This window comes from Serinus canaria, chromosome 5 (assembly GCF_022539315.1).
Source record: "Serinus canaria isolate serCan28SL12 chromosome 5, serCan2020, whole genome shotgun sequence".
NCBI classification, from domain to species: domain Eukaryota; kingdom Metazoa; phylum Chordata; class Aves; order Passeriformes; family Fringillidae; genus Serinus; species Serinus canaria.
Genome location: NC_066319.1, coordinates 58,063,026 through 58,090,656, shown reverse-complemented (window position 1 = coordinate 58,090,656; position 27,631 = coordinate 58,063,026). Strand labels below are relative to the sequence as shown.

At 39.2% G+C, this 27,631-nt stretch overlaps 1 protein-coding gene across 1 annotated transcript in view; it reads right to left on the bottom strand.

Moving 5' to 3' along the window:
- Positions 1-6,242: 6,242 nt before the first annotated feature.
- EXOC5 (exocyst complex component 5) overlaps positions 6,243-27,631 on the bottom strand; it is a 28,185-nt gene continuing 6,796 nt past the window's right edge. Inside the window, exons 3-18 of the mRNA XM_030240264.2 lie at positions 27,162-27,309; positions 26,600-26,794; positions 22,373-22,437; positions 21,900-21,928; positions 21,648-21,757; positions 21,113-21,157; positions 20,864-21,004; positions 19,695-19,777; positions 19,039-19,248; positions 17,725-17,872; positions 15,532-15,640; positions 14,730-14,850; positions 14,250-14,336; positions 11,898-12,006; positions 10,384-10,599; positions 6,243-8,617 (exon numbers count right to left, since the gene is read on the bottom strand). Coding sequence (XP_030096124.1) covers positions 8,429-8,617; positions 10,384-10,599; positions 11,898-12,006; positions 14,250-14,336; positions 14,730-14,850; positions 15,532-15,640; positions 17,725-17,872; positions 19,039-19,248; positions 19,695-19,777; positions 20,864-21,004; positions 21,113-21,157; positions 21,648-21,757; positions 21,900-21,928; positions 22,373-22,437; positions 26,600-26,794; positions 27,162-27,309 — 2,005 coding nt within the window. The 3' untranslated portion in view covers positions 6,243-8,428. The remainder of the gene's footprint in view (positions 8,618-10,383; positions 10,600-11,897; positions 12,007-14,249; positions 14,337-14,729; positions 14,851-15,531; positions 15,641-17,724; positions 17,873-19,038; positions 19,249-19,694; positions 19,778-20,863; positions 21,005-21,112; positions 21,158-21,647; positions 21,758-21,899; positions 21,929-22,372; positions 22,438-26,599; positions 26,795-27,161; positions 27,310-27,631) is intronic.

The following is a 27,631-nucleotide window of genomic DNA, read 5'->3' as shown; positions in this document are numbered from 1 at the left end:
AAATTAAGTGCTATTAGCTAAAGACACTCTACTGTCTGCTCTGAGTTACACACCAGTCATGGTAGGTTTTAATTTGATTAGTGATTGGGCTAAAAGCAGCTAAATAAAAATTATAATGCCCAAGAGCCACTTAGACTTGTTCAGACTCTTTAAATACCAAATCCCTTCAGCAACATAACATTATCTTTATAGACAAAACTGAGTTTAAAAGTACAAATCTAATTGATCTCAAGTGCATTGGAATTGCTATATTTAGGCATTGGATTATGCACTACAGAAAGCCTCATGCTATGCAGGCAACAAAACTAATTGTGGGAAGACAAAGGTATGTGTCTAACGTGCTTATGGACTTTTAAAAATTCATATTTCCATTGAAGCTGGCAAAATTACAGCTGCTCACACCAGCAGTGCATTTGGCACTGTGCCCCATATGTTGAGCAAACACAAGCCAGCTTCTGGTCTCCTTCAGAAGACCTGGACTTCAAGCTCTGTCTCAAAATTACTATTTAAGGCTTTCACTGTTACAGGAAGAAAAAAGTAAATAAAAAAGCAGCAAGCTGACTCTCAACAGCTAAGCAAGACTTTTCTTCTCTTTAGTCTCAACCGGGGGCTCATTTCACACAGACATTTATGGCAGATGCTCTGACACTGAAGAAAGATGTCTTTCCATATTTAAAGAAGCTTTTCAAATGTAAGATGCTATTTCAGAATAAAGGAGTTGGCTAGACAAGAGGAAGGAGCAATCCATCCCCACAGCCACTTCTGAGATTGATATAAATCAGCATATATACAAAAACCAGCCCCACACATACAAAACAAAGGGAACACAAATGGAGATTCACTAGCCCAGTTGAACTTGTGTCTGGCTGGTCAGGAACATTCTTTTAAAGTCTTCAGATGGATGCAGGGATTCTGGCTGCTTTGAACTGCTGCTGCTTGCAATTTAGTTGCCTCCCTGCAGAAAGATTTCCCCAGGAGGAAAAAAAGCAGCAAAATCCATTTTTTCCTCCCCCAAACACAACTCCAGATCTGCATGTCAGAACAGAACAATTGCCAAGAAACACTGGCAGACAACATGATCCAAGATTACAGAATTATTTTAGTTGGAAGGGACTTTAATTATCATCTCATTTCACCCCCTGCCATGGCAGGGACGCCTTCCACCATGCCAGGGTGCTCCAAGCCCTGTCCAACCTGGCCTGGAACACTTCCAGGGATCCAGGGGCAGCCACAGCTTCTCTGGGCACCCTGTGCCAGGGCCTCAGCACCCTCACAGGGAACAATTTCTTCCTAATATTGAACTTAACCCTGTCCTCTGACAGTTTAAGATATTCCTCTAAAACTTAGTGGCTCATTGCTGTGCAGAATTTCCTGCTTATCCCAGAATGTCTCCTCTTGATCCTTCTCTATAAAAGGAGATGCATTCACTGGTTAAACACACTAACTTTACCCACAGAGCCTTAAAAAAATACATTAAGAAGGAAAAACAACAAGCAACATGGCAGAAGACAAAATAGATCTTAAAAACAGAAAAAAACCCAAAACACCTGAGCTTCAAATAATTCAGAAAAATGCACTGAAGGAACCCACCTATTACAAGGGGCTGGGCTGGGCCTTGGAGATCTTATTTCAAGCTTTTCCCTGACAGGCTGGAGGGAGAAGGAAAGGATTTGGAAAAGAAATTCCAAGGAAGAGCAAGAATCTTTCTAGGTTGAAAGGTGTTTTGTTGTTGGGTTTTTTTTTTTCTTAATGAGAAATTAAAACCACACATGCTGGGAAACAAAGTTAAGTTAAATCTAGCCCAGCTTTACACATTTTAACAATTCACTCTGCTGTCTGTAGAACACAGCAATATAAATATTGCTATCTCTGTTAAAATGAATTATTGACAATTTTAATACATGTTGCACAGTACATATTAATATAGAAAAATACATGTTATCAGCAGTGCAATGTTGACCATGTACTAATCCATTCCACCTGCTCAAATATTAGTGCAAATAATTATATATTTGTAATGCATCATTGCTGTCTAGTTTGAATCTCTGCCTCCAGAATAAATGTCTCTTCTCTGAAGTTGTTTGCTATTATGAGTAAAATGTTATATATTCATACTCAAATTGACTTTGGGTGGATAAGTAAAATGAGCAACCTTCAAAAATCCACTTGCCTAAGACTTAGCAAGTCATTTTAATCAATTGTTTACAGAAAAATGGATGTCACAAAAATGTTTCAAATGCAAGCTCGTGTTCACTGGCTTCTCCACAATGCTCAAACATCAGTTAAATATCAGTGGAGGGCTCACAATGACCATCAGCAGCCCAGGTGAACCTGAACTGTTTATCCTAACAGCTGGAGCTTGGAATTGGCTCTGGACACATCTTCTCTCCACAGTCTCTTTCTTTAGAAGCAAAGAGGGGCCCTTGATGAGGCTGAACCCCTGACAGACCAAGAGCTCCTGTCCCCAAGAGATTGATGCTGGGTATCCCCAATTTCTGGAAAAATCTCTTCACCCAGGATTTTTTCCTGTGAAACTGAGAAGCCTCAGAGAAAAAGGAAAACAATAATTATCTGATTGCTTCTCCTGTGTTTTGCTCCTTTGGAATGTGTTTGGAGATTATTTACCAACAGGTGATTGTTTCATTGGGTTCTGCTGTGAGTTGTTTTCACTCTTTGGCCAATCGAGGCCAAGCTGTGTTGGGACTCTGGAGAGAGTCAGGAGTTTTCATTATTATCCTTTTAGCATTCTGTCTGTATCCTTTCTGTATTCTTTAGTACAATTTAGTTTAGTATTCTTTAATATAATATAGTATCATAAAATAATTAATTAGCCTTCTGAGAACATGGAGTCAGAGTCATCATTCCTTCCTGCCACAAATACAATATGATGCCACCATGGAAAAGCAGCTGCACATCCAAGACCTGCCAGGGCTCCTTTGTGCCAGGATAAACCCTTGGGATGGGGCTGGGAGGAGCCAGGGCTGCCCTGAGGAGATCCAGAACCCAGATCAGCTGGGGTTCAGGTGAATCCATTTCAAGGGAAGAGTGGTGCAAACAGCCTCCTTTGGTGAGGAGAAACAGCCCCAAAGCTTACAGAGCCCCACTGTGCACACAAAGGGGACAAATGGAAAGGGCCAACACCTCTCAGTCTGTTCTCTCCTCTGTCCTTGCTAAATCCAGGTCTGAGAACAACAAAACACAGCCTGAGGAGCTTTCAGCAGCAGCCACTGCTGATGAAAGCCCCTCAGGACTCAGTAGCCTTGCAGATGATTTTGGGTTTCAATGAGAGAGAGGAGGTTTAACACTTCAAGAAGAAAAATTTTAATATTTCAGCTTTCAAAGAAAGCTGCACATTGGGAGATCAGCAGAACAAGGCAGCACTGACAGCTGTGGCTCTTGGGATGGTCACACATGATCTAAAATTACATTTGTGGGGTGGGACAACTCTGACCCCACAGGGAGACTGGATATTAGGAAAAGGTTTCTCACTGAAGGGATGGCTGGTCAGGGCAGGCAGAGAATATGGGGGCTGGCTCCTCACAGCAGGGATGAGGACAGGAAAGGCATGGCAAGGGTGGGAATTGCCACAGCCTGTGGCTCAGCCATGTTCCAGCCTCAGCTCCAAGGTCTCCTCACTCCACAGAGGAAAAGCAGCAGTGCAGATGAGCAGGATTTGGGACTGCTACAAGCAAGCCTCAGATTTGGTTTCATCCCATATCAGGATGAACTGAAGTTACAAATAAATAAATTATTAAGAAAACTTCAATCAAGTATGAAAACAACTAGTTTTGATTGAAGCTGATACTCTTCAGAAAGGGCTCAGCTTTGCATTTCATGTTACTTTCCTGGCACATTAACTAAACATTAAAGCTGATATATGTGAGTTTCCCCCCCATGGCTGGCCCATTACATGAAGTTTCAATATAATGTACAGGTCAGGGGAAAAGAGATGGAAACAGAGACCTGCAGAGATGAGAGAATTTGGGGAAGGTAAAGGGATGAAGGGGAAGGAAGCTACACTTCTCCCACCAGGCTCCACGTGGATGAAGAAGCACCAGATAATATGTAAAGGTCTCCAGGAAGCCACATTGCAAACTTAAAGATTTTTCCCTCTCTGGCAAAGTGGAACAGAGGGGAAGGGATAGTGCAGTCCTGAGATCTGAAAGGAAAACAGGGCACAGGAATATAAAGCTAAGAGAATAAAAGTAGAAACCAAGGTTTCCACACACACTGAGGGCTGTATTGACACAGGGCTGTGCCCCACACAAGAGAAAAGAAGACAGGCAAACACAGCTGCTTCCCCACTGCAAGATAATCAGAAGATGTGGCAGAGAAATCTCCTACCACCAAAAGAAATTAGAATGGAGGAGAAAAAAAAGACAAGCAAAGCACTGAATGTCACTGGGCAGGAGATCTGCCTCCCTCCCCTCCTTAAAACAGGTGTAGAAACACCAGGAAAGAAAAGAAAAGGAAAAAAAAAAGCCTACAACATGCCAGCCTTGATGCAGAAGCAAAACAGAAATCTGTCTCCATTTACAGCTACCACAGAGGAGGTGGTGGGGAGGAAATAATGCCCAGAAGCCAAAATCCAGCAGAACATGAGGACAAGAAAGATGCTCCTACCTTTCTGTTGTCCTCTAGAAGAGAGCTGGTGGCTGTCTTGTCCTCCCTGCTGCTCCTGGGACAAGAAGGGCAAAGGGTAAGGGCTGCTACCTGCATTTAAAGACAGACAAGCAATTGTTTAGATATCTGCTTCCTTTGTGCAGAAAAAAAACATAGCCTCAAATTGAGTGGCTCAATCCAAGTGCTAATCTGAATTATGAGAGTTATTGCTATGAAAATTTAATCCAAAGAGCCACCTCCTGCTCTGGAGTGTGTCATGACATCCAGAACTGAGACTGTTTACTGCCGTGCACATACTGGACTGAGAAACCTGGAACTTTGTGTTTGGAAGGACAGGACAAGGTGTACCCAGCCCAGGAAGGGACCCAAGGGGCCTCACCCTCACCAAGGCACTTTGCAAGACACAAAATCTCCCCCAGAAACAGAGCAGTCAATTCAGGCACCACTCCATCACATCACCAATGAATTAAAATGACTTTGTGAAGAGGAAAATAAAACCAAACCCCAAACCCAACCCAAGTCCTCTCCCCATAACCAGGATAGTCTGAATTTCCCTTTCTCTATACTTGCCACCCTCAAATCCAGCAGTCACTCACCTTCCTCCAGCTCACTGTGGTCCTCAAAGAGAATCACAAGCTCAGCTCTGTGGATCTGGACACAAATGAAGACAAATTCTCCTTCCCTCCATGGAGGCTGCACCTTGCTGATGCATTTCCACTTCCCCATCAGCACCTGTCCTTCAGAGCAGACACACACTGGGTTTGGATTCTTCTCCTGTTGGATCCATCTCTCCAGATGAATGAACAGCTCCACAGCCAAGCATTTTAGCCGGCCCCTCTCCTCTGGAGGCTGATTTCATTTCAGGGTGGGACGCAGCTGTGGAAATTCAATGCCAATCCTGCTTTTTCTCCCAGGTTGATGTGTATGTCAGGTTTCCATCATTCCTATTTTAACCTCCTCCTCCATGTGCTTCTTCATTTAAACCTGCTCCTTCTCCATATCCTTTTCCAGTTCATATCTTCTTCACTTCTTACCCTCTATTTCTCTATCTCCTATTTCCCAGCACTGCTATTTCCCTTTTTTTTTTTGTAAAAGATTGTTACAGAATTCTTTCCTGCCCTCTGTGCACACACAAACAGAACAAAATAGCAAGTGACCTTGATAAATTACATGACTTGAAAAAAACCCACAGCTTCTTTTCCAGCCTACAACAGTTTACTGCAAAGCCATTTTCACCAATTGTAGACAACATAATTACACACACACACACTCTCCCCCTCCCAGGCTTGGCTGCCAGCCTGATAAATAAATGCCTATGTTGTAGGAGGGAACATTAGACAGGCAATACTTTAACTCATTATATGAATATTAAAAGGCATATTTGTATTTTAGATACTATTTTATTGCATTCATAAGCCACTGGAAATATTTTTCTAAATTATATGCTGTAAGAGCTCTAAAGTTAAAAATGTGTGAAAATTATAGTTCCCCCACCCCATCCCAATCCAACCTGTATTATAAAATAAACTTACTGACAATGCAGCCTTCTCCAGAAATAGAAACTTCCAGTGTGTGCATGGGGAGGTTTTTTATAGGAAGGAGAAAGCTCACACCAGTGATAAATTTGGTCAGTAAAATTACTTTTATTCTTTTTTTGTTTTTTCTTTTAAATAGAAGGTCTTATACAACTGAGTATAAATATCTTCGAGGAACATGGAAATGAAATGAAAAAAGTATCTGGAAGGAATTCTTTTTATTGAGGAAGAGTTTACATATCTAAGTGTTCACCTACTTTTTGCTGCCTCCTGTTAACAGGCATAATGGAAATATTGCACTGAGCATATGCATGGAAAACACAGCTAACAAAGCAAGGAATATGGTAAATACATTTCATACAACCTTAAAAAAATTCAAACAGTCATACAACAAATTCTGAAGCACTTCTGTGATCTGCAATCTCAAGATGATGTTCACTGTTCTGAAGTGTTAGCAAATTGACACTTTTTTTTTTTTGTAGAAACATTTTGTATTGGTTCATAAAACCACAGCCTTAAAATTGTTGGCTTTCAGTTACAGAGGTAACAGAGAGGTATCATCTGAATTCACATCAGAGCTTTTGGAACAAAAATGGCAGCAGTGCAAGCAGGTGCCTCCTCCTGTGTCCAAACCCCTCTGTGGCTTTGCCATGGCCAAGGAACAGAGCAGAGCAGCCCAGCAGAGCAGCCAGACTCCCTGGATGCTGTGAGCCAGGCTGGCATCCCTTCCCTTGTTTACTGACAGAACGCTCTCCTAAATCCAGAATGAAGCAGGAGAACCCCAGCTAAGCAAGAGAAGTTCCAACAAGTGTTGTCAATATTGACCCCACCTGGGAATTTTTACCAGAAGAGGAAAATACAATTCTCTGACCAACCCTTAAAATGAATGGATAGAAATGCTGCTCTGGAGATGGGAGACAAAGAAGTTTCCATAATGTGCTGAGCCCACAGTAGAAGGAACATGTTAGAAAGGATTTGCTCCACTGCAGTTCCAACCTGGTTTCCACAAGAGCCCACTCTGAAAAAAAAGGTCTATTTACAACAATTTCCAGCTGCTTGTGGAAAAGCCACCCCAGAGGTTTTAAACACCACTGCTGCTTCAGTTCACTGTGTGCACACTGTGGGTCCACGTCAGGAACTCCTAAATAAACCCTGGAGCACAACAGACACAGAGCAGCCTCTGTCCAGTATCAAAATTATGATCAGTGGAAGAGCAGCTTGCACACACTTCAACATTTTATATTGCTCAGGCACTGAGGATCAATTCTCTTCAGCAGGAGAATTTGCCACTCTAAGTTTTTGCTGGAGCCATTCCTGCCACATAGCAAAAACTGGGCTACATTTTATCCTTTCACTTCATTAGAATTTGAATTTATTTACATACAAAATAAGACAGGAGAAAAAGTTCTTTTACAGTAACCCAACAATGGGCACCTCCCCTTGCAATAAGGATGCCTTAGGCAAGGCAGCTGAATTCACTTCAGGAGCATATATAAAATTCAGTGTGCTGGTATCAAACAGAAACAACAATGTCAGATCATACAATGCCAGTACATTCCAGTGGGCCCTTGACTATTAGGTAAAAAAACCAAAACAAAGCCAAAGAACCAAAAATAAAATTTAAAAAAATCCAAAACTTTTCACCACTTTAGTTCTGTTTAGAATGCTAGACAATGAATAAATTATATCTTTCTGGGATAGTGTTTTACTCCTACTTCTCAAAGAAATTCCAAGCTAATTAATTAGAGCAAGAAATTACATTGAGCAGGATAACGTTTTAAATGAAAGAAATGACTTAGAAACACCAATCAAAGATAATTTGATTATGATTAGCTGTGCTGAAGTCTAAGTCATTAAAATTGATGAAGAATGTTTTTACACTGGTCTATTCTATGTAATCCATTACCTACGCTATGCTCTGTAGTTCAAGTCTAACAAATGGTATCTGATAATTCAATATTGAACACTAAAATACTTTCAATGCACCATTTGCTCTCCTACACCAACATGTTTCCAATTAACCAATTAAAAAAAAAATCAGTAGCAAGTAGATTTGTGAACTTCTTCACTGGGAGAACTTGAGCTAACATGAAACATCATCCAGATTTTTACCTGCTCGCTATCCACATAGCCAGGTTTAAATATGGCTGCTGCTTTATCCTGAACAGTCACTGTCCCACAAAAGTTACACCCATGGTTGGTAAGAAATAATTCCCTGTGCTTTCTAACAACTGAGGCTGCCCAAAGGTGCAAGGTTTCCTGCCATGCTCTCAGCTGAAGTGGCGAGCCAGACGAGCAGACCTGTAGTCGACACGCAGCTGGACAAAGGAGTGAAGGATGTTCTTGTCCAGGTTAGCAAGTTGTTCTCCTGAGCAAACCTGCTTCAAATTATCTGGGGCTACCACCAGAAGGTTGCAAAGTGCATGCAGGGTATCAAAGAGCTGTAAGACCAGCGCAATCTGTGGGCAAGGGGAAACAAAGGAAAAAACCAGAAATTAACTTAAGAGTTGCTTGAAGTCTTATAACAAAATATCCATCAGGTTGAAGTCTTATAACAGAATATCCATCTACATCTATCGCTGGCTGGGGGCTGTGTACAAATCACAAATGGGATGGGGCTGCTAGGAACATGCCTTTAGCTGTTTTATTTTCCAGCATCAGCCTCATGACATGGTTTTGACAATGGGAAGATGCCATCAGCTCACATCCCAGGCAGCAGGCCAAGAACTCAATGTTACAACTTATAAAGTAAGTTTTTTGACCAATCACACAAAGCCAAAGCACACTGACAGTAGCTCCATCCAACCACTATAAGCACATGTACCTTCAGTTAAAACAATGCTGGCTTATTTCAAATACAATACCTGCTTGTAAGCCTTCAAACACAATGCACACAGCTCCATTATTCAGCTTAGAACTTCCAATATCTCACTAGATAAACTTTTCTGCAGCTTAGGGAGTCATTCTAGACAAGCTTTAATACACAGATCATTGTTCTGTTTGTCCTTACTTTTCTTCTTACATGATTTTTCTGCTGACCAATCTTATGGCTACTGCTTAGCTCTGATCACAGTTCTGCTGTCTCTGAGGCTCTCAGAATCTCTGCTGGTCAGGATGACCCTGAGATGCATTAGGAAGTCTCTTTTTCCAGCCCAGCAGTCAAAGAATGAGTCGGGATTCCTCTGTTCTTGTTCTCGAGGTTGTTTATTGTTTCTTATCTATAAAATTCTTTCTCTGACCCACTGGTCTGTCTGACAGGCTGGGTTGAGGCACACTGCCCGTCCTTGGGGCACTGTTATCTTTTATACTAAAAACTACTTATACATTATTTACTGTAACTTCCCAATACCTATCACCTATGTTAGATAGTGAGCTTCTACTCTAAACCAATCTAAAAGTGCCAACATCACCCAGAAGATGGAGGCTAAGAAGAAGAAGAAAGAAGAAAGACAAGGCATGCCAAAATTCCTCCATCTTGGGACCCCGAGCCCCCATTTTAAAAACCCCAAAATTCTACTTTTCACCCTGTGATAAACTAACTATCATTCTACTTAAACTTTTGTGAGTTGTAATTCCTCATATAAAGTTGGTAATTTTTTCCATGGGTCAAAATCAAAGGCACAGGGGTTTTGGGCTCTTTGAGACCTTTGTGCCAAGGTCTCTGAGCCCCCTAGCAGGGGCTTGAGCTATCCAGGACCACCAGACAGATGTCCTGGGTTCCAACATGAGGCCTGCCTTTTGCAGCTTTCCCAAAACCCTCTGATTTTAAGGATTCCCACAGTATCTTCAAAAGATGAGGAGAGAGAGGATTTAGCACCATCACTCCCTCCTGATGGACAGGTGTGGTGGTGTTCACAGGGGTCTTAGAACAAGGGAAGAGACGAGAATGTTGACTCCATGTTTCAGAAGGCTGATTTATTATTTTATGATATATATTATATTAAAAACTATACTAAAAGAATAGAAGAAAGGATTTCATCAGAAGGCTAGCAAGGAAAGGAAAGAATGGAATGATAATAAAATCTTGTGACTGACTAGACAGTCCAAGATAGCTAGACTGTGATTAGAAACAATGACATGAGACCAATCAAAGATGCACCTGTTGCATTCCACAGCAGCAGATAATCATTGTTTACATTATGTTCCTGAGGCCTCTCAGCTTCTCAGGAGAAAAATCCTGGCAAAGGGATTTTTCAGAAAATATCATAGCTACAGAGAGGCTCACCTTGAAGTCTTTGGCACACTTCCTGTACTCAGCCACATCACAAATGGCCAGCATTCCCCCCATGCAGCTGTAGGAATATTGCTGTAGGTGCTCATAGATGAGGCGATGGAAACGAACCCCGAGCTCCATCAAAACCGTGTCCACGTTCTTGCCATCCATGGAGTTCCTGATCTTTTCCACCTGTTTCCTAACATACCCACACACTTTAACACAAGCCTAGATTAAAAAATAGAAAGAAATAAATAAGAATTAGGTAATCTACTGTGGTGGTGTTCACAGGAGTCACAGGACGAGGGAAGAGATAAGAATCTTGATTCCATGTTTCAGAAGGCTGATTCATTATTTTATTATATATATTATATTAAAAGAAAACTATATACTAAAACTATACTAAAAGAATAGAAGAGAGGATTTCATCAGAAAGCTAGCAAAGAAAAGAATGGAATGATAATAAAATCTTGTGACTGCTCACAGCCTTGACACAGGTGGCTGTCATTGGTCATCAAGTAAAAAATTTCAAGTAAAAAATTTCTCCAAATCAAATTCCAAGGCAGCAAAACATGAAGAAGCTGAAGCTTCTCAGGAGAAAGATCCTGACAAAAGGATTTTTCATAAAATATGTCTGTGACAATCTACTTTCTTCCACATTTTAAGTTGAACATCAGTTACTAACTCTGATTAATCTCAATGATGTGCTGTAAAAGTTTGTTCTTCAGTTAATAATTTTCCACATTTCTTTCTATTTGCCACACAAAGATGCAAAAATGCAAGTAGCAATACGGATGCAAGAAAATATTCAAATAAGTTACAGTTCACATCAGTTCAGAATAGAACATTTTAATCTGGATTTTTAATTTAGTGATCCAGGGGTGTGTGATTAAAAACCTCTTGTGAGTCACAATCATAAATCCAAATTAAGAGCCATACAGGGATTCCTACCTTTCCCACACTCTTATTTCCAACTTCTCCCATTCCCACCTGGCTGCAGGCATTTAGGGAATGCTCTCACTTCTTCTTAATGAGTTTTTCCCCTACTTCTCCCTGCCTTTTTCCCTAATGTGAGCCACCCCAGCAGCCCCCTGGCTGGGATTCAGACACACTCACTGGAGAGAGAACACTGCAGCAAAATGTTCATGCTGTACCTGTGATGCTTTGCCATGTTCCTGCCACTTTGAGAGGAAAAAGCACCCAGCAACTGGAGAGTACCTGATAATTGATTTTCTGAAACTGATAGCTTAAAGGTAATTATCAGCTAAAAGCTTTGCTCCGAATTTGGGCCTCTTGGGAGGGGAAAAAAGGTGCCAGTTCCTCCAGCACCCACTGATTTGCGTCTGACACTTGATAAAAACACTCATGCTCCTTTTCAGCTTGAGAAAATAATCCACAACAGAATTTGGAGGTGCTTGGTGCAAGATGGAAGTAAATTAAGTAAATACACATGTTGTCTAATGGGAGTTTGGTAAGGAGCATCTTGTGCCTGATAACACCCAAGAGCTGAAACTTTGGTTACTTACATTTGTATATTGAATCAAAACATTGTTTTCGTCTTCTGGTTTGAAATCTGTCTTCTTTTGCTCTGCAGCCAAGATGTGTTTCATCTGTCCAATCATACAATTCAGTGTCCTTTAAAGTTACAAATAGAGATTGGGTTTTGAAGGAAACTTCTTCATTTCATTGACTTTTATATTTATATATACTGACACAATTCTGGACAAAACTAAGCAGCATGAAGCAAAGAGGGGTGGAAAACCCAGCATCTAACATTTTTCTATAGAGGAGATTTTATAAAAGCAGTTAGTTTTTTTTTAGCATCAGCCAAAAAAAAACTCCTAAAAAACTCTTTCCTCCAAGTTCAGTGTCTTGGAGCAGAGCATGCAGCCTGCTGGCCTGCTGCTTTTAAAGGGGACACATGAATTGTGAGGTAATCCATTTGAATCCAGCTCTTCAGAGGAATTGGATAGCATCCTTCAGAGAGAATCAGAAGGAAGCATTCCAAGGAGTTTAGCAGAATGAGATCACATTGCATATTAGTCAGAAGCAAGCCTCAGAAAACACTTGGAAAATGAAGGAAGGGTGAGGGCAAAGAAGAAACTTCTTCCTTTGCCAGAGCTTGGTATTTCTCTTGCTCCCAGAAATCTAATGGAGTTTTACAGCATCAATTATTTCTCCTTTATAGGATTTATCTGTTCAAAACATTATCTAAGGTCAGGGCTCTGCTTTCCTTCGAGTCCAAAGCAAAGGTCAAACAGCAAAGCAGAGACAGAGGCTGCAAACCTCTCCCAGTAGCCACCTTGGCCAGGAACATTCCCCTGGCTCTCTTCTCTTCCCCTCCCCTTTCCTTCATCCCCCTCATCCCCCCCTCAGCCTTCCCAAACAAAACCATCAGGGACATTCCAGGCCTTGAAGGATTCAAGCTGGGGTGGGGTGGTGAAGAATACACGCAGCCAGAGAGGAAAAAAACTCCTTTTTTTCCTATGCATAGAGCTCAGAATTGTATTTTAGATTTACTTTGTTCCAAGTCCACATACCAACAGAAATTTAAAGAAATAATATCTTACATTCTCCTCAATTTCCATTTGGAATAAATACTCCCAGAAGGCTGTTTACACAACACACATACTGAGAGAAAACCAATTGAACTAATTCTGTTTGGCTAATAAATCACTTTTACTGAGATAGATAATTGCTGTGAATGGTTTTCAAGAAGCTGCACTTGGATTTTTCCAGATTAGATAAAGGTGAAACCATCAACATTTCAAAAATTTGCTTTATTTTTTCAACTCATTCCTTTAAGCAGGACAATCAATTCTCAACAGCATCAGTGGTACCATAAAGCAGCACAAAACAGCCCCACAAACACAATTTACATGTAATGCTCATCTCAAAACTAATCTCTCTTTTTTATGTGCTGAAACACAAATTTTTTTCCAATTCCTCATCCACAAACCTTTGAATGTACTGTCTTCTGACAAGAACTTGTTCTCCTAAGTCTTTAAGAAATTAATTATTTAGCACAAACAGATACAAACCACTGTAATACTGATGACTGACCTGTATCTGTCTAGATCTAAGCTTATAGCCTCGGTGCTTCAAGTGCTTCCAACTTTGTGTTTAAACCTCTAAGGTCACCTGCAGCAGGAGCAGTTAAAATCTCAATTGCCACCTTACACCTCCTATTTCCACCTTCTCCTTGCACTTGCAGAAAATAATACCCCAAATCAGAAGTAGGGCATCACACACCAGCTCCATTTCCTAATATTAAGCTCGTTAGTTGATTATTTTCCTCTGCTGCAAAACAGCTGTGATTTTAATTTGCAATTTTTATAGCTATCCCCTCATTTTTATTCTGAGAAATAGAAAAAAGATTAAATGAGTCACAACCTCAAAGCAAGTCAATGTCAGAATCAAAATTATTCCAGGTCTCCAGACTTCCACGACTCGGTCTAATCCATAGCACTGCACAGATCCCAGCAAATCATTTAACCTATTTTTGTCAAACCTTGCTCCTAATGGAAATCCTGCAAGTGCTTAACCTATTTCAATCATCATTTCTCCCTTTTTCAAAGTAGAAAAACACCAGTTTGAGACAATAAGGTAACAGTGAATTATTGCACTCTTTCAACATAAGCAAAATCCTTAAACATCCTTCCAGAAGCATTTTTGGGTCAGAAATTTGCCATGGAAAACATGACCCTCTAACCACATAAAATGTAAATTTCCTATGCATAAAAATGTAAGTTTATATGTTTAAGAAAATTAAAATATCCATTTTGAGTTGAGGAATAATTAATGTTTAAAAGGCCAGTTAACATATATCACTAAGGTGTGGTTTAAAAGATTAAGAGAAAGTTTTAATCTCTACTTGCCTATCAATGCCCATATCCAGCTTCACTTCCATTTGTTCTATGATATCCTTTTTCTTCTGAAGGCATTCAGACAATTTAGGAGAAGAACTGCAAGAGTATAGAAGATAAGTGACAGTATTAAAACTTCAAAACTAATCTGTCTGCTGGGTTTGCTGCTTCCAACAGGATCTAGTGAAGATTTCCCACCCCAGCAGGAAAAGGGCACAGCCACAAACCCCCTTGAGTCCCACCTGAAATGCAGCAGCAAAATCTCCATGGAGCAACATGTCTTTCCTTCCTATCAGTGTTCCTGAAGCTCACCCTCTCCCATTTGTTTCCAAAGGAACCAATTTGTTTAAACTTCCCTTCTTCCCCCTCCCACAATATCAAGTTGAATTACTCCAAGCATAAACTCCTCTTAATAGAGATGAAAAATGAAAAAAAAATTGCTTTCTTCACCAAAAAATAGACCAGAGGAAATGTTAATCAAAACAAAGGTACCTGATCAGTGGCATCAGATGATCATTGAACTGCTTGTCAAATAAATGGAAAATAGTATTGGCCTGGTGGACAACATCCAAGAAATAAAGATTTGCATTCTTTGAATCAGAAGAGGGAATGCCTGAAGCAAAGGAGGTTTCATTAGAATTGTAACGATATGCAGTTCTTATCATTAGCATGATGACTTTTTAAATATGCAGATTTTTTCCATGAATGCTTAAATCACAGGCTTAGAGTTTCAAAAATTTACCACGGTGCCATATATAGAATTCTTCTCATAGCTATATTGGTAACAAGCATAAGAAATACCTCACTGGAAACATTTCTGATGGCAAAACAGAGCAGTCAATTTAAGAACTCCTTCAGAATGTGAGTTTGATGCTGTCTTACAAGACAGACAGGTTCTCCCTGTCAAGATTTTAACTTCTTTAAACAAGCAGTTTTCTTATTTACTGTCATTTTAAGCACACAAATATACAAACAAGCACTGAATTCCTATAAACATTAGGATTTAATATAAAAATATTCTCCTGTTATGACACAGAATACAGAGGTAGGGAATGCTGATATCCCAATTTCTATGATAAAAATGTTTCTAAAGACAGAAGCACGTTTCCATCTGTGCATCAATTCCCCAAATCAAAGTTACACTTTAGAAGCCATTAAATGTCAACCCCCAAACACACAAAACAGATTTAATTTAACCAACACATCCTGAACAAGGCCAATCAATAAGGCACAGCAAAGATCATCTGCACAGAAAGGCCAAGGAGATGAAATGCTCAGGAAATACTGTACTCACCAGCAAGGCCTGTTTCTAATGCATAATCGATGTGTTCAGTACACAAGAACTCTACAAGCATAGAAAAAATTCTGAAAGCATTCTTGGGTAAGTCAGAGGGATCAGAGAGCTTTAAAGAAAAAGAAAAAAAATATCCGAAAGGTCAGTTCTACATAGATTTGAAAGTTTATTGGATATTGCAAAGGGGATAAGCTTAAAATGTAACAAGTATTCCAGAATAATTGGAATTTTACTCAAAATGAAAAGTGTCCATACAGAGAATTATTCAGGAACAGCCAATAATATTAACAAACCCTTCAGTATTTACAAGTAAACTGAAGCTGCCACAGGAGGCTACAATAAGCAAATGTATTAACAATTTCTAATAATAATAATAATAAGGGTAATAATAAAAGAAGATATTAATTAATAGTCCTAACAACAGTTTTCCAGATGCAGTCTCAATGCCTAACCTGCATGCCACTGGATGCTGGAAAATGCATACAGAAGAGATTACTCTATGTACACCCTGTATTTTTATTCTTTTAACACTCTCCTGGCACTGGCCACAGTGAGAAGCAGGACACTGGGTTAGCTGGAGCTCCAGTTTGTGTTCTCTTAGCACTGCAGCAAAAATAATGCAGCTGAACCTGGGCTACATTTAGCACAGTTCAGCTGGAGTCAATGGAGCATGAACACTTTTATTAAGTGCAGCAATGGCCATATTTACACTCAGCATCTGGACTTTGATGAGCTGTAAGCAACATGGGATTTTGGACAGCAACCTGTCAGTAAATCCCTTTTCTAAAGAAAAACGTGACAGGGCTTTTGTACCTAGGAAAAACAGCTTTGGTTCCTAAGGAATTGGATGAAGACTTTTATAAAGCTTCAAGGAAGAAAGATTACTGCAACTGCAGGTAATTTACACAACACTCACTAATATTTCTGCTCTATTACCCCCCAAAAAACTCAAAAACCCAACAACAGAGATTTCCAAACAGTGAAATGTTTCAATATATGGCTACATCAAAATTACTCATTTATTTTTCCAAAAGCAGTCACAGCTGGCACGTCTGCTATGTGACATAAATACCACAATTAGTTAGCCAGGGACTAAGTTATCTTTTGCACAGTGAGTTGCTTTGACCACAAACCCCTAAATTCTAAAATTGTAATTCTGGAAATCTCCTTATGTGCCAAGATCCATTGGGGTTTACACTCAAATACAATTCTTCTAAAATAATTTCTATTCAATCTGATCCCAACAGAAAGGCAGAAACAAAAGGTTGTGCACATGTGGAAAAAAAAAACCCAGTTTATATCATGAATTTAACAACTGCTTCTAGCAATTATGATTTGAGAAAAATAATGATCCACCTGCTTGCCTTACAGCACTGATTCTCACCCTGAGGAAGGTGGTGATCCCCAGGGTGTTCAGGTAGAAGTCTTGTGTCTCTACCCTGCTCTGTCTTTAGCCCCATTCAGTTTACAAAATATTAAAACATCTAAACAGCTGAAGTTTTTCTGCCATGAACTCATTGAGAATGTTAAAGGAATTAAAATTTTCTAGAAATCAGTATATTTAGCTAATAAAAAAAAATCACATTTAAGTCTGCAATTAAATTTCAAGGGTTTTCATTTACATCAAGTACCAGACAAATATGATTGGCAGGCAGTAAAACCACCAATTTAATCAGAAGTAAAATACCTTTTTCATGTTAGATTGAAGCATTTAAAGAACTGTAGAGGGTTACCAAGGTAAATAATGTTTAAGACTATTCCCCTCAGCATTTTATTGGTGATCATTCACTAATATAAGAAGAAATTACACTTGAGGCAGGAAAACAACTGTTGAACTATTCAGTGTATTTTTAAAGCAGGAAAAGAAAACCACACTAAAGGTTTCTCAGGTTTTGGGTCTAATTTAGTAAGAAAAGCACTGCAGCCAGTAGGCTTAACCATCCCCACTTCTTCCAAAAACAGCCAGCATTAATACTCACAAATTACAACTAGATTCACAAGGAAAAACAAACCCTCAGCCTCCACTGTGGCTCCATGAAAAACTCAAGAGACAATTTGAAATATTTGAAATATCCTTTCCTTTCCAAATTTACAACAACCTTCCTATCACACCTCAACCAAAAACTTAAGCTCAAGACTTAATCTCACACACAAAATGATACCACTAAGGGAGGTCAGAGGAAGCAAACTTACCCTGTGACATCTTTCAAAAGCTTGCTTGGTTTCTTGCAAAAGGTTAACCACCACTTCTTGTGACAGGAAAGTTTCCCCATGTGTGTCAATGCTTGGCCCCAGGGGTAAGTTTGTTCTTTGCCTTAGTCTCTCTTTGAGGTCTTGAATACTGGAACAAAGACAGACCCCAAGAAGATTTCACCAGGTGGAAATTTTGGCACTCAAACTCAACAATAATTTAGGATCTTTTAGTTGTTAACTCAAAAAACAGGACCCAAAACACAGTTTAGGATGTGCAAGCATTAAGACAAGTCTTGCAAGCTTTAAAAACAAAAATTGGCAGTAAATGCAGAACTACCACCTCTGATTCCATGGTCAGCTGAGTTCTGGAATGGCACGTTCACACATGGGAGCAGCTATTCATTCCCCTGGTGGGATGAGTGATTTCACTGGAATCCTGCAGCACTTCTGCTCTGTGGACAGATTTAGCCTCCATCCTCTCTGTCACACTGCACTTTCCAAACACTAATGAGAGCTTCCTATCTCATCCACACCCACAAATCCTCTCATCCTCATCCATTATCTCAGCAGTTCTTTATTTAGTCAAGCATGCTTCGACACATTTCCATGCATAAAACAACCCATACAGTTACGCACCACAATAAATTTAATTTTCCCCAAGAAAATTAAATTTTCATCTTTGCTTTTTTTTTAATTACTTCACTGCTGCTTTTTCCATATAATTCCTCATTCCTGAACCCAGCAGCTCTTTGAAAGGTGCAGCAGCCTTAGCACTCTGCTTCACACAAGTTTCAATACTTCCTATCCCACTTCTCACTACTCCTTCATTAGTTTTTCTACCCTGAGGATAATGAAGTCTTGTTTTACCTTTCTCTAAGTCCATTGCATCTTCTGGGCTCACTAAGAGCTTTCTCACTGACATTGCTATGGGTCTTTTCCCCTTCCTAGGTCTTGGGAGGGGACCACAAGACCTGGGCAGGTGAAAAAAAATGTATGCTTTTAGATACACACATATACATGCTTTAGGTACCTTAGTTTTGCTTCAGTCCTTTTGTGGATCTGGATCCTAAGTTGAAACATAGGTTTAACTGGTATTTTTCATTTCCAGTATGTACAAATACCATGCACTGAGTACATTTCACGTGTACTGAGAGCAACACACTTTTGAGCAGAACATAAAGTGAGAGCAAATTATAAAAAGCTGTAGGTCTTTGGCAGTTCATCACTGTGCATCTGACGTGGCAAATACAGCCTTTCTCCCCTCACCACCTCCCTTCCACTTCAAAATTATCAAACTTCCCAAAAGGAACTTACCCTCCAGTGCCAATGGACCTCTTCTGGTGGTTTTTGGAATCATAATAGCGCTGCAGAATCATTGCACTCCTACTTTTCAAATAGCCAATTTCCACCTCAATGTAATTCTCCAAGTAGGAAATGAAAATGGCCTTGATAAGCTTAGACAAGAAAGTCTGCTTATCAGTACCCAAGTTAAATTCCATCAATTTGCTTGACAGATTAGTGGTTCTTTATGCAAAAGAAACAAAGAAGGGAAGGGGAGGAAAAGGTTGAATGTGGATGAATTACAGCATTACAAGTTTGTAAAGTACACAGCACAACAGAACCCAGATGGTGATTAAGACTTGGAGCAGTTTCACATTTAAGTAAAGAATTTCACGTAATTCATGTTTAATTACACACAGCACCACTGCAATCAAGTTGCCAGTGAGATGGAGGACTGGCTTTTGCACAGTTTTAAAATTACTCTTGAAGATCACAATAATAGCCATTGAAAATAATAATGGCCATTTTAAATTTTCCTTAGGAAACCCATCATTGTAAAGGTTAATAGACATAAAAAAATTTACAGCTTTTATGAGAAGTTTACATTTTTGGCTTCTTTTTCTTGACAATAAATCTGTTTATTTTCCAATAGCTTCAATCCAATAATTTCATCATTGATATATACATACCTTGTATATAGATCATAGAGGTTTTTAAGATACTGTTCTGCATCTGATTTCCTGTGTTCTTCCAGCTGGTCCTTCACATAACTCTGCAAAATTTGGTACATCTGTTAGAAGATCAACTGACAACCACAGGTCATTCTCACTACTTCCTAGATTATATGGAATTTCCTGCAAAGTCTAGATTTTACTTAAAGGAAATTCATCTTTCCTCGGTTTTACATCTCTAATTTACACTTCCTGCATTAGCCACAGAGGGGGTTAAACACACTTGTAGAAGAAAATTATTTAATAATACAAAACAGTAATATGTGAAGCAGAAACAAAAGACAGATGGCTTTGAAAATATGTCTGACCAACTAACACAAAATCCCCTCACTTTAAGAATCCAAAGCACCAGAGGCCTCAGAGCATTTCTGCAGTTCACAAGGCAAAGGAGATGATTAGATATTTGCTTATCATAATACATACACAAAGCAGACACAAGCTTAGAACCTTCTAATCATTGAATATTTGGACAAAAATATAATTTAGCATAAAATACTAATTCAAAATTGACACACAAAACTGGGGTTGAAACACAAGCTCAATCTCTACACTATGAGAACAACATCTACAGGGAAATTGATTTTTGCAAGGAAAGTCATGCTGTTGACTTTAAGAACTTAAGTGGGTGTATTTGCAGGATGAAAAACTTAGTATTTTCAATTATTCTAGATTTTCATAAATATTGTATTAGCTCCAAGACAGTACTCACAACATAAATGATTTTCACTTATTCAGTGTTAACCTCACAAACAAATTCCAAATCCAAGAATGAGCAAATTAAAGATATGAAATGTGGAAGTTCTGTTCCTGACATATTCTTGGTAGGGGGCATAGAGAAGAAATCAAACTTGTGTATGACATCTCATGAACTACCCAATGAACACAGCAATTCCCTAATAATTTTACATATTCAGTTTGAGTATTTGCAGTCACCCTGTATTCAGAGCACAAGGAGATTTATTTGATATGGACTTGATTATCTGTCCTAATTGTTACAATGAGTTGATTCTATACCCGTATACTAAGATCACAAATACTGTAAATTCTCATTAATTGCTGTTAGTAGATGAAATATTTTTTATTAAGAGGTTCCTCAATGAACTTCAACATGTTAAAAGTTAAAATACCTGAAGTTTAACTTCAAATATATTTTGAATGAGTTTGGCTAGCACTGTCTCTGGATTGCTAAAGATTTCTCCAACTTGCTTATTCACTCTCTGGCAGAGAATGGCTGCATCTTCAAAGACATCATTCCTCAGGAATGCACCCTAGGGATTGAGAAGCGCATTTTAGAATGTATTTCCAACAACCTATAGGACTAAATAAATCAATAATGTAATGTAAATAAAGAAATTATGTAAAACAAACTGCATTACCTCTTGACACTGTTTTATGTACACATCAACACAGTGGGAATAGCCCTGTGGAAGGAGCAAAACAACTTAGTGTTAGAGCAGGGTGTTCATGTTTTCAGTACAAAACAAAACCAAAGAAATACAAAGCTTGTGGAAAAGTTAATTAAAAAAAAATAAAAAAATAAACAGAATTCATTCAAAGCATAGACTTTTCCAACCCCCTTTTTCTTACATATCCAACATAACTTCACTTACCACCACTCTACATGGATCTATACCTCAAGTTTCAACATTCTTTCTCAAGCATGAAAGTCAGGTCACACCCATACAGGAAGAGATTATCTTAGAAAGTTCCCCACTGATGCTGCCCCCAATCCCCCTCATCTGCCTCCTTTATTCCCCTGCACTTGATTTCAGATTGAACACCTCAGTCCTGAAGTGACACATTATCTGACATGAAGGTTTGCCCACACAAATACCTTCACTCAAAACAGGCACTTATTGTACCCTGGGTCGGTTTTAGTCACATATTTAAATTAAGCCCCTCAGCTTTTACCTTAAAGTGAAGCAAAACTGCTGCTACTTCTCTCATCCTGGAGATTTCTCCTCTGCGCTGAGCACTGGTAAACTCTTGAATTAACTGGCACTCTAAATCATGGTACTTACCTGGAGAGAAAAGGGGATAACAACAAAAAACCCATCAGGCTACGTAAATCAGGAAAAAATGTAATACTGACAGTATTGCTTACTTAATCATCTTTAACAATTCAAATACAGCAATATGGATTGAACTAGATAGATAACTTACTTGCTATCTTTGATTTTACTTCAGAAAACCTGTTAACAACAACAAAAAAAATAGCATGATTAAATTCAAATCCACATCACATGAGAAATCACAGGCATCCTGGATCATGAACAGCAGGAACACTGCTTAAAAATGAAAACATACAGCACAAAGATGACAGAAAAGTTCCCTGCTTTATATCCCTAAAAACCTACAAGCATCTAATTCAAATCTAGCATTAAGTCAGCAAAGCAAAATTATCCCATTAAAAGTCTGTTAAGCAGTTTAGGATGTGTATGTAAAGATGATCCTACAACATGAGTGCGTGAACACAAATTTGAGAATAGAGGAGAGAGAAATAAGCACACAATCCAGCTCAAAAGCTCCATGAATCCCTAAGCACAGCACCAAAAGGGGAGACAAGGGAAGCATCAGAAAAATCATAGCTGTGCGAAGATTTGCTTTCTTAAAAAGATGTTCAGATAGATTTTTACCTGTCAAAAGGCAGTTCCTGTGCAATCAAATGCAGTTTCTGAATAATATCAGCTGCCTCTTTAATCTGGTGAGAAGAAAACATGACAGAGTCATTAAAGAAGGTCTGATTTTGGGCTGTTCCTTTCCTCCCCCTGCACTGTCCAATTTACATGCACTTTTAGGAAGTTCCTATCTCTAAAGCTGGTTGAGTTGACATACCCGTGGAAGAGATCAACCCCTCCAAGTTCCCATATGTACTTTTAAGATGCTTAAGGTATTTTTCTTTAACATAAAGTAATATAGGTCAAAATATGATGAAAAGTCACATTACATGTTCCCATTGGGAATGTCTGTGGAGGTGTGTGAGCTGTCTGGACAAACAGCTCATACCAAAAAAAAGCCATGACCATGTTTGGCATGGAGAGGGGAGAAAGGGGAAAAAAGGGAACAAAGCAGAGCACTCTCCCAAAGAAAGAGAAATGTAAGATGTATTAGAAATTATAAACTCTGAGGTACAAAGCAAAAATCAAGATGGAAGTCAGGTAATTACAGAGCTACAAAATAAGAATAGCTGCATGAATACAAAAGTTAATAAAGAGGCAACACAGCATGCCAATCTGTGCTCTGCTCTGGGCAGCAGAACCTTTTATCCATTATTCTTCCACCATCAGTCAGCACAGGAAGTGCATCTAAGCAGTGCTTAGTGTCTGCTTTGTTAGGCTGAATAAAATGATGGAAAACCCAAATTTCAAAGTGTGGGGAAGGCAGCTGGTTGCAACTGAACTTGAGTGGATTTAAGCAGTGCTGACTGGGCCAAGGCTGACACAGCGGGAGCACATCTGATGAGGAGCAGTTGAGGGAGTTGGGGGGTGGCTCAGCCTGGAGAAAAGGGGGCTCAGGAGGGACCATCTCACTCCAAAACTCCAGGAGGCAGCCAGGGGGATTTGGCTCTGCTCCCAGAGAACATGGGACAGGGCAAGAGGAAACAGACTCAAGTCGTTCCATGGGAGGTTTAGATTCAGGTTAGGAAAAAATTCTTCATGGAAGGGGCAGTCACTGGCACAGCTGCCCAAGGCAGGGGTGGAGTGCCCATCCCTGAGGGATTTAAAAGCCATGTGGATGTGGCACCTGGGGACACGGGTTAGTGGTGGCCTTGGCAGTGCTGGGGAAAAGGTTGGACGCGAGGGTCTCAGAGGTCTTTTGCAACCTGAATTATTGATGACTAAAAGCTTTATAAGCTGGCACAATGGAGAACATGCAGAATTTGCAGTTTATCTTGTTTTTTCAATTAGTGATGATCCAGAGAACTGAAGTGAGAGGGAAGGAAGTAATGAAATCCTATTCTGCCACCACTTAGAGCAGGCTGGATTAAAACTTTTCAAGAATAGAAGCAGACACACAGGTAAGAATAGAGAGCAGAGGGATCACACCAGGCTGGTTGTTCAGCAAAAATAGGGGCACTCAAAGTGTATCCATTCTGACTACTAAGAGCAGCTTATGTTTTGAACTGTCAGCTTACAATAGCCTCTTAAGGCAGAAGCTGCTACACTCCTCAAATAAATCCAATGAAAGAGCAGTTATTTCTATTAGCTTGCAGCAACATTAATACCTAACAACTGGAATCTATACAATTGTCCATATATTAGCAGTTATTCACCAAAGCTGCAAAATCAAAACAAACAAAAAAAAAAAAACCCAACCAAGAAATCCCACAAACAACATTTTCTTTCTTTCCTCTTCACACAATAGCTGTTAACTAACTTAGATTTTATTGAACTCAGGACTTTTTCCATGCACAAGAGAAGCCATGACAAATCAATTCTCCACAGTTTCTGCTTAAACCCGGACATCTTTAATTTTTAATTGAATCAGGCTTCTGTAAACCATTAAAACCAAAATAAATATTGATTTTGTAAAATACTACTTAAGGGCTATAATGTATCTGGGAAAAAACAACAGAAAAATCATGGAGAAATAATGGCAAGGGAGAATTTTAACACAAAACATGCACAAGTGAAAAGGCAAAATGAAATACTATTAAGTACAGAACATAAACAGAGAAATGGACATAAGAATAACAGTAAATATATTAAGCAGGTCAATCGAATGATATTGAATAATAAACAAGTGAGCAGCTGATCATTTTGATAATTTAATTGTGTTGGAGTGATTTGCTTACTTCAAATATCTTCAGTACAGCAAAAGATTGGTTAGCTAGCAGCACAAGGGAAATTCAAAGGATTCAGAGGGTGAAGACACAATGCACAGAAAGGGAGAAGCCAGCAAGGAAAACCTTCACAGAGGTAAGGCAGAAATTGCTCAGTATGGCTGGGAGAAAGTGTGAGGCAACAAATGGAGTGTAGGGAAAGAAAGGAATCCAACAGATTTTAAGAACAGACACTATTGAGAAAAGTATCAATTCGAAGATAACTACTATATTCTTTTTTGTGCCTCTCCTTTCACAGTATCCCCTCAATGTCTCAAAGAAAAGTCTACACTTATGAGGGCTGGCAGAGCACAAAAAATCATAACATCCTCTAAAACATTATCTAAAATCCCCATCAGTTTGAAGATCAGAAGATACTGACAAAGCACTAAGGCTTCATTTTTAAGAATGTTTGTTACTATCTCATACTTTAGAAGTATTTTTAGTACAAAGATGCATTAAGATGTAACAGCTCCTGTCTGGGCAGGCTCTTTTACAAACACTTCTTCAAGTTATTGTTTAAATCAGGGGGGAAAAGTTCAAGAATCCACCTGGCTGAAATTAGCCCCAGTAAGATAACTTGTATCCAGAAATTCTTGTTTGTGTTCCCACACCCTGCAGACTGGCACAAGACTTCAGGCCTTTACATTTGTCTTCCTCCAGCTTTGATGAGTATCTTATTATTCTTTGGGGTGTGCAGAAATTCATTTCTTTACAAATTTCCAGGTTCACCCTATTTATCTACCAAATTTTTCTGGTTCTCCAACAGGATGTATCATGAGACTTTAATTTACAAATAAAGTGAAAGTTGAATTCTTTGAGGCTCTTGAGCAGACACCAATTCTCTAACTTATGTTTTTTTATTCACCATGCTGCCATTAAATATTTGTAAAATGCATGTTTTATTACTCCTTAGGAAAAAAGAAAGGAAAGAATTTTTGCAGCTCTGGAAAGGCTGTCTATAGAAGAACTTCCCTTATGCTGAAACCTTTCTGTTTCCCTTGGAAATCAGAGAAGTTTTTCCTCTGCTCTCTCTTGAATTAGGGCAAGCTATCAACTAGTAATTACCATATATCCACAGACCATGAATCAAAAGGCACTGTGCAAGTGACTCCTTGGGAATACAACTATATAAAATGATTAGCTTTTCATTTCCCTGAGAGACACCTCCAGCTCAGTGGGGAGGTGGTGACTATTAACCTGTTCTCAGGTCTTCCATGAGCTGCATTTCAAGCACATATTTTTTTGCTGAATGTGCAAATCTAATGTTAGCTGTTTCCACATATTATAATTTTTTTCCTGACTACAACCACAGCACTGCACAGAATTTAAGGAGGGAAGGAAGATTCTTCAGGATACATTAAAAAACCCCCAACAAACCCAAAGCAACTTCATTTAAACTGCATTGAGAAATCCAATGTGTCCTTTTGCTTAGAGCTGGATTCTTTTCCTTCAGTTTATTTCTGTTTGTCACACCACTCAGATTATATTTGCTTCATGAACGTTGTCTTGAAGCACAAGAAAAACAAAATGCTTGAACATTTCTTTGAAGTTTTCCTGCCTGGTTCCTCTAAATTCCAAGGGTGGAGACATAACCACAGGACTACACAAAGCCCAAAGGCATGCTGTGACAAAAAGGTATCCAAGGCCAGTGGACTGACCCAACAGAGCAAAGTTGCACAAAGAAGTTGCATTCAGAAACGTTCTGCTTTACAGGATGGATCTGAGGCAAGGGGTTCAAAGGAAACAGGCAGATATTGTATTGCACTCCAAAGTTGCCCTCCCAGCGTTTCCCAAATCTCCGATAATTTCATAAAATGAAAAATGCCAACATTGCCACATTAAGCATCGCTGAATACAAATGCTTTATCAGCAATCTGCAGCCCAGTGTTGTTAATTTACATTTCAGAACAATGAAACTTTAACAAGTCAGTCACTCAGTGGTTTGAAGTCTGACCATGGTAAGTCATGGTAGCAGCTTGTAATTAGGGCAGTCCCGCTTATTGCTTTGAACTGCTTTCATCCCGCTGACAGCTCTTACCTTTTCAGAGTTTGTAAAAACATCAGACTTCAGCTCTCCATCCAGAAACTCATTAAAGTATTTCATCAGCTTCTGAGCCTCCACAGCCCTTTGCCGTGGCGTGTTTACCCCCTCCAGCTGGTCGCCAAGGTGACAGACCTTAGTTGCTACATAGCTGATGTGCTCATCCAGTTCTTGGAAATGTTGGAAGGCAACCTGGAGAACACAGACACTAAACTCATGATTTCCATTTCATCCACTTCAGGAAACACAAGATTTCCTTCAGGAAGAAGCCCAGGGAATGTAGGTGCTGCATCTCAGAACTGCTAATTAGTTAATTACACACAACCCAAATAAATCTTAGTGCCTTTCTTGAAATGATTGTGAAGACTGCCCACTTTCAGCATTGCTAACACTCCTGAATGGAACATGCAGATGAGCCTCCTTTGACAGGAGAAATTGTCACCAAACCCTCTTTATTCTCATCTCAAGCAGCAACACCCAGTACCAACAAAAGTTAAAGGAGCACAGGATGCTTTGAAAACTTGCACAGCTTCCCTCTGACTCTACCCTCTGGATTTACCTGGTTGCTTTTCTGCAGCTCTTGTACTTTCTTGGCAAATTCCTTTGCTTCTTTCTGGCACTGTTGTTCTAGTTTCTCCACCTTCCTCTGAATCCTTTCATCCATTACCTGTAATTCTTGGATATGATTTACAAATTCTTCCAATAATCTGATTTAGAATAAAATACAGCAAAACAGACTTTAGTTTGAAAGACAATGTCTTCTGAAGAGTTTAAAACACCTCAAAAAAAAAGCAACTTGCATACAAGGCTGATCTAACCATGTCCAACTTAGAAATGTTTCTAGATTGAAGACTTAAAAAAAATAAATAGGAAAATAAATAAATTTAAGTTAAAAATAAATTTAAGAAAATTAATTAAATTATTATATTTAAATATTTTAGAAAAAAACAATATTTTTATAGATAACATTAAATATTTTAGAAAAATTCTATTTCTAAAATTTTGTTTTAAGCTACATCACCCTGTTTG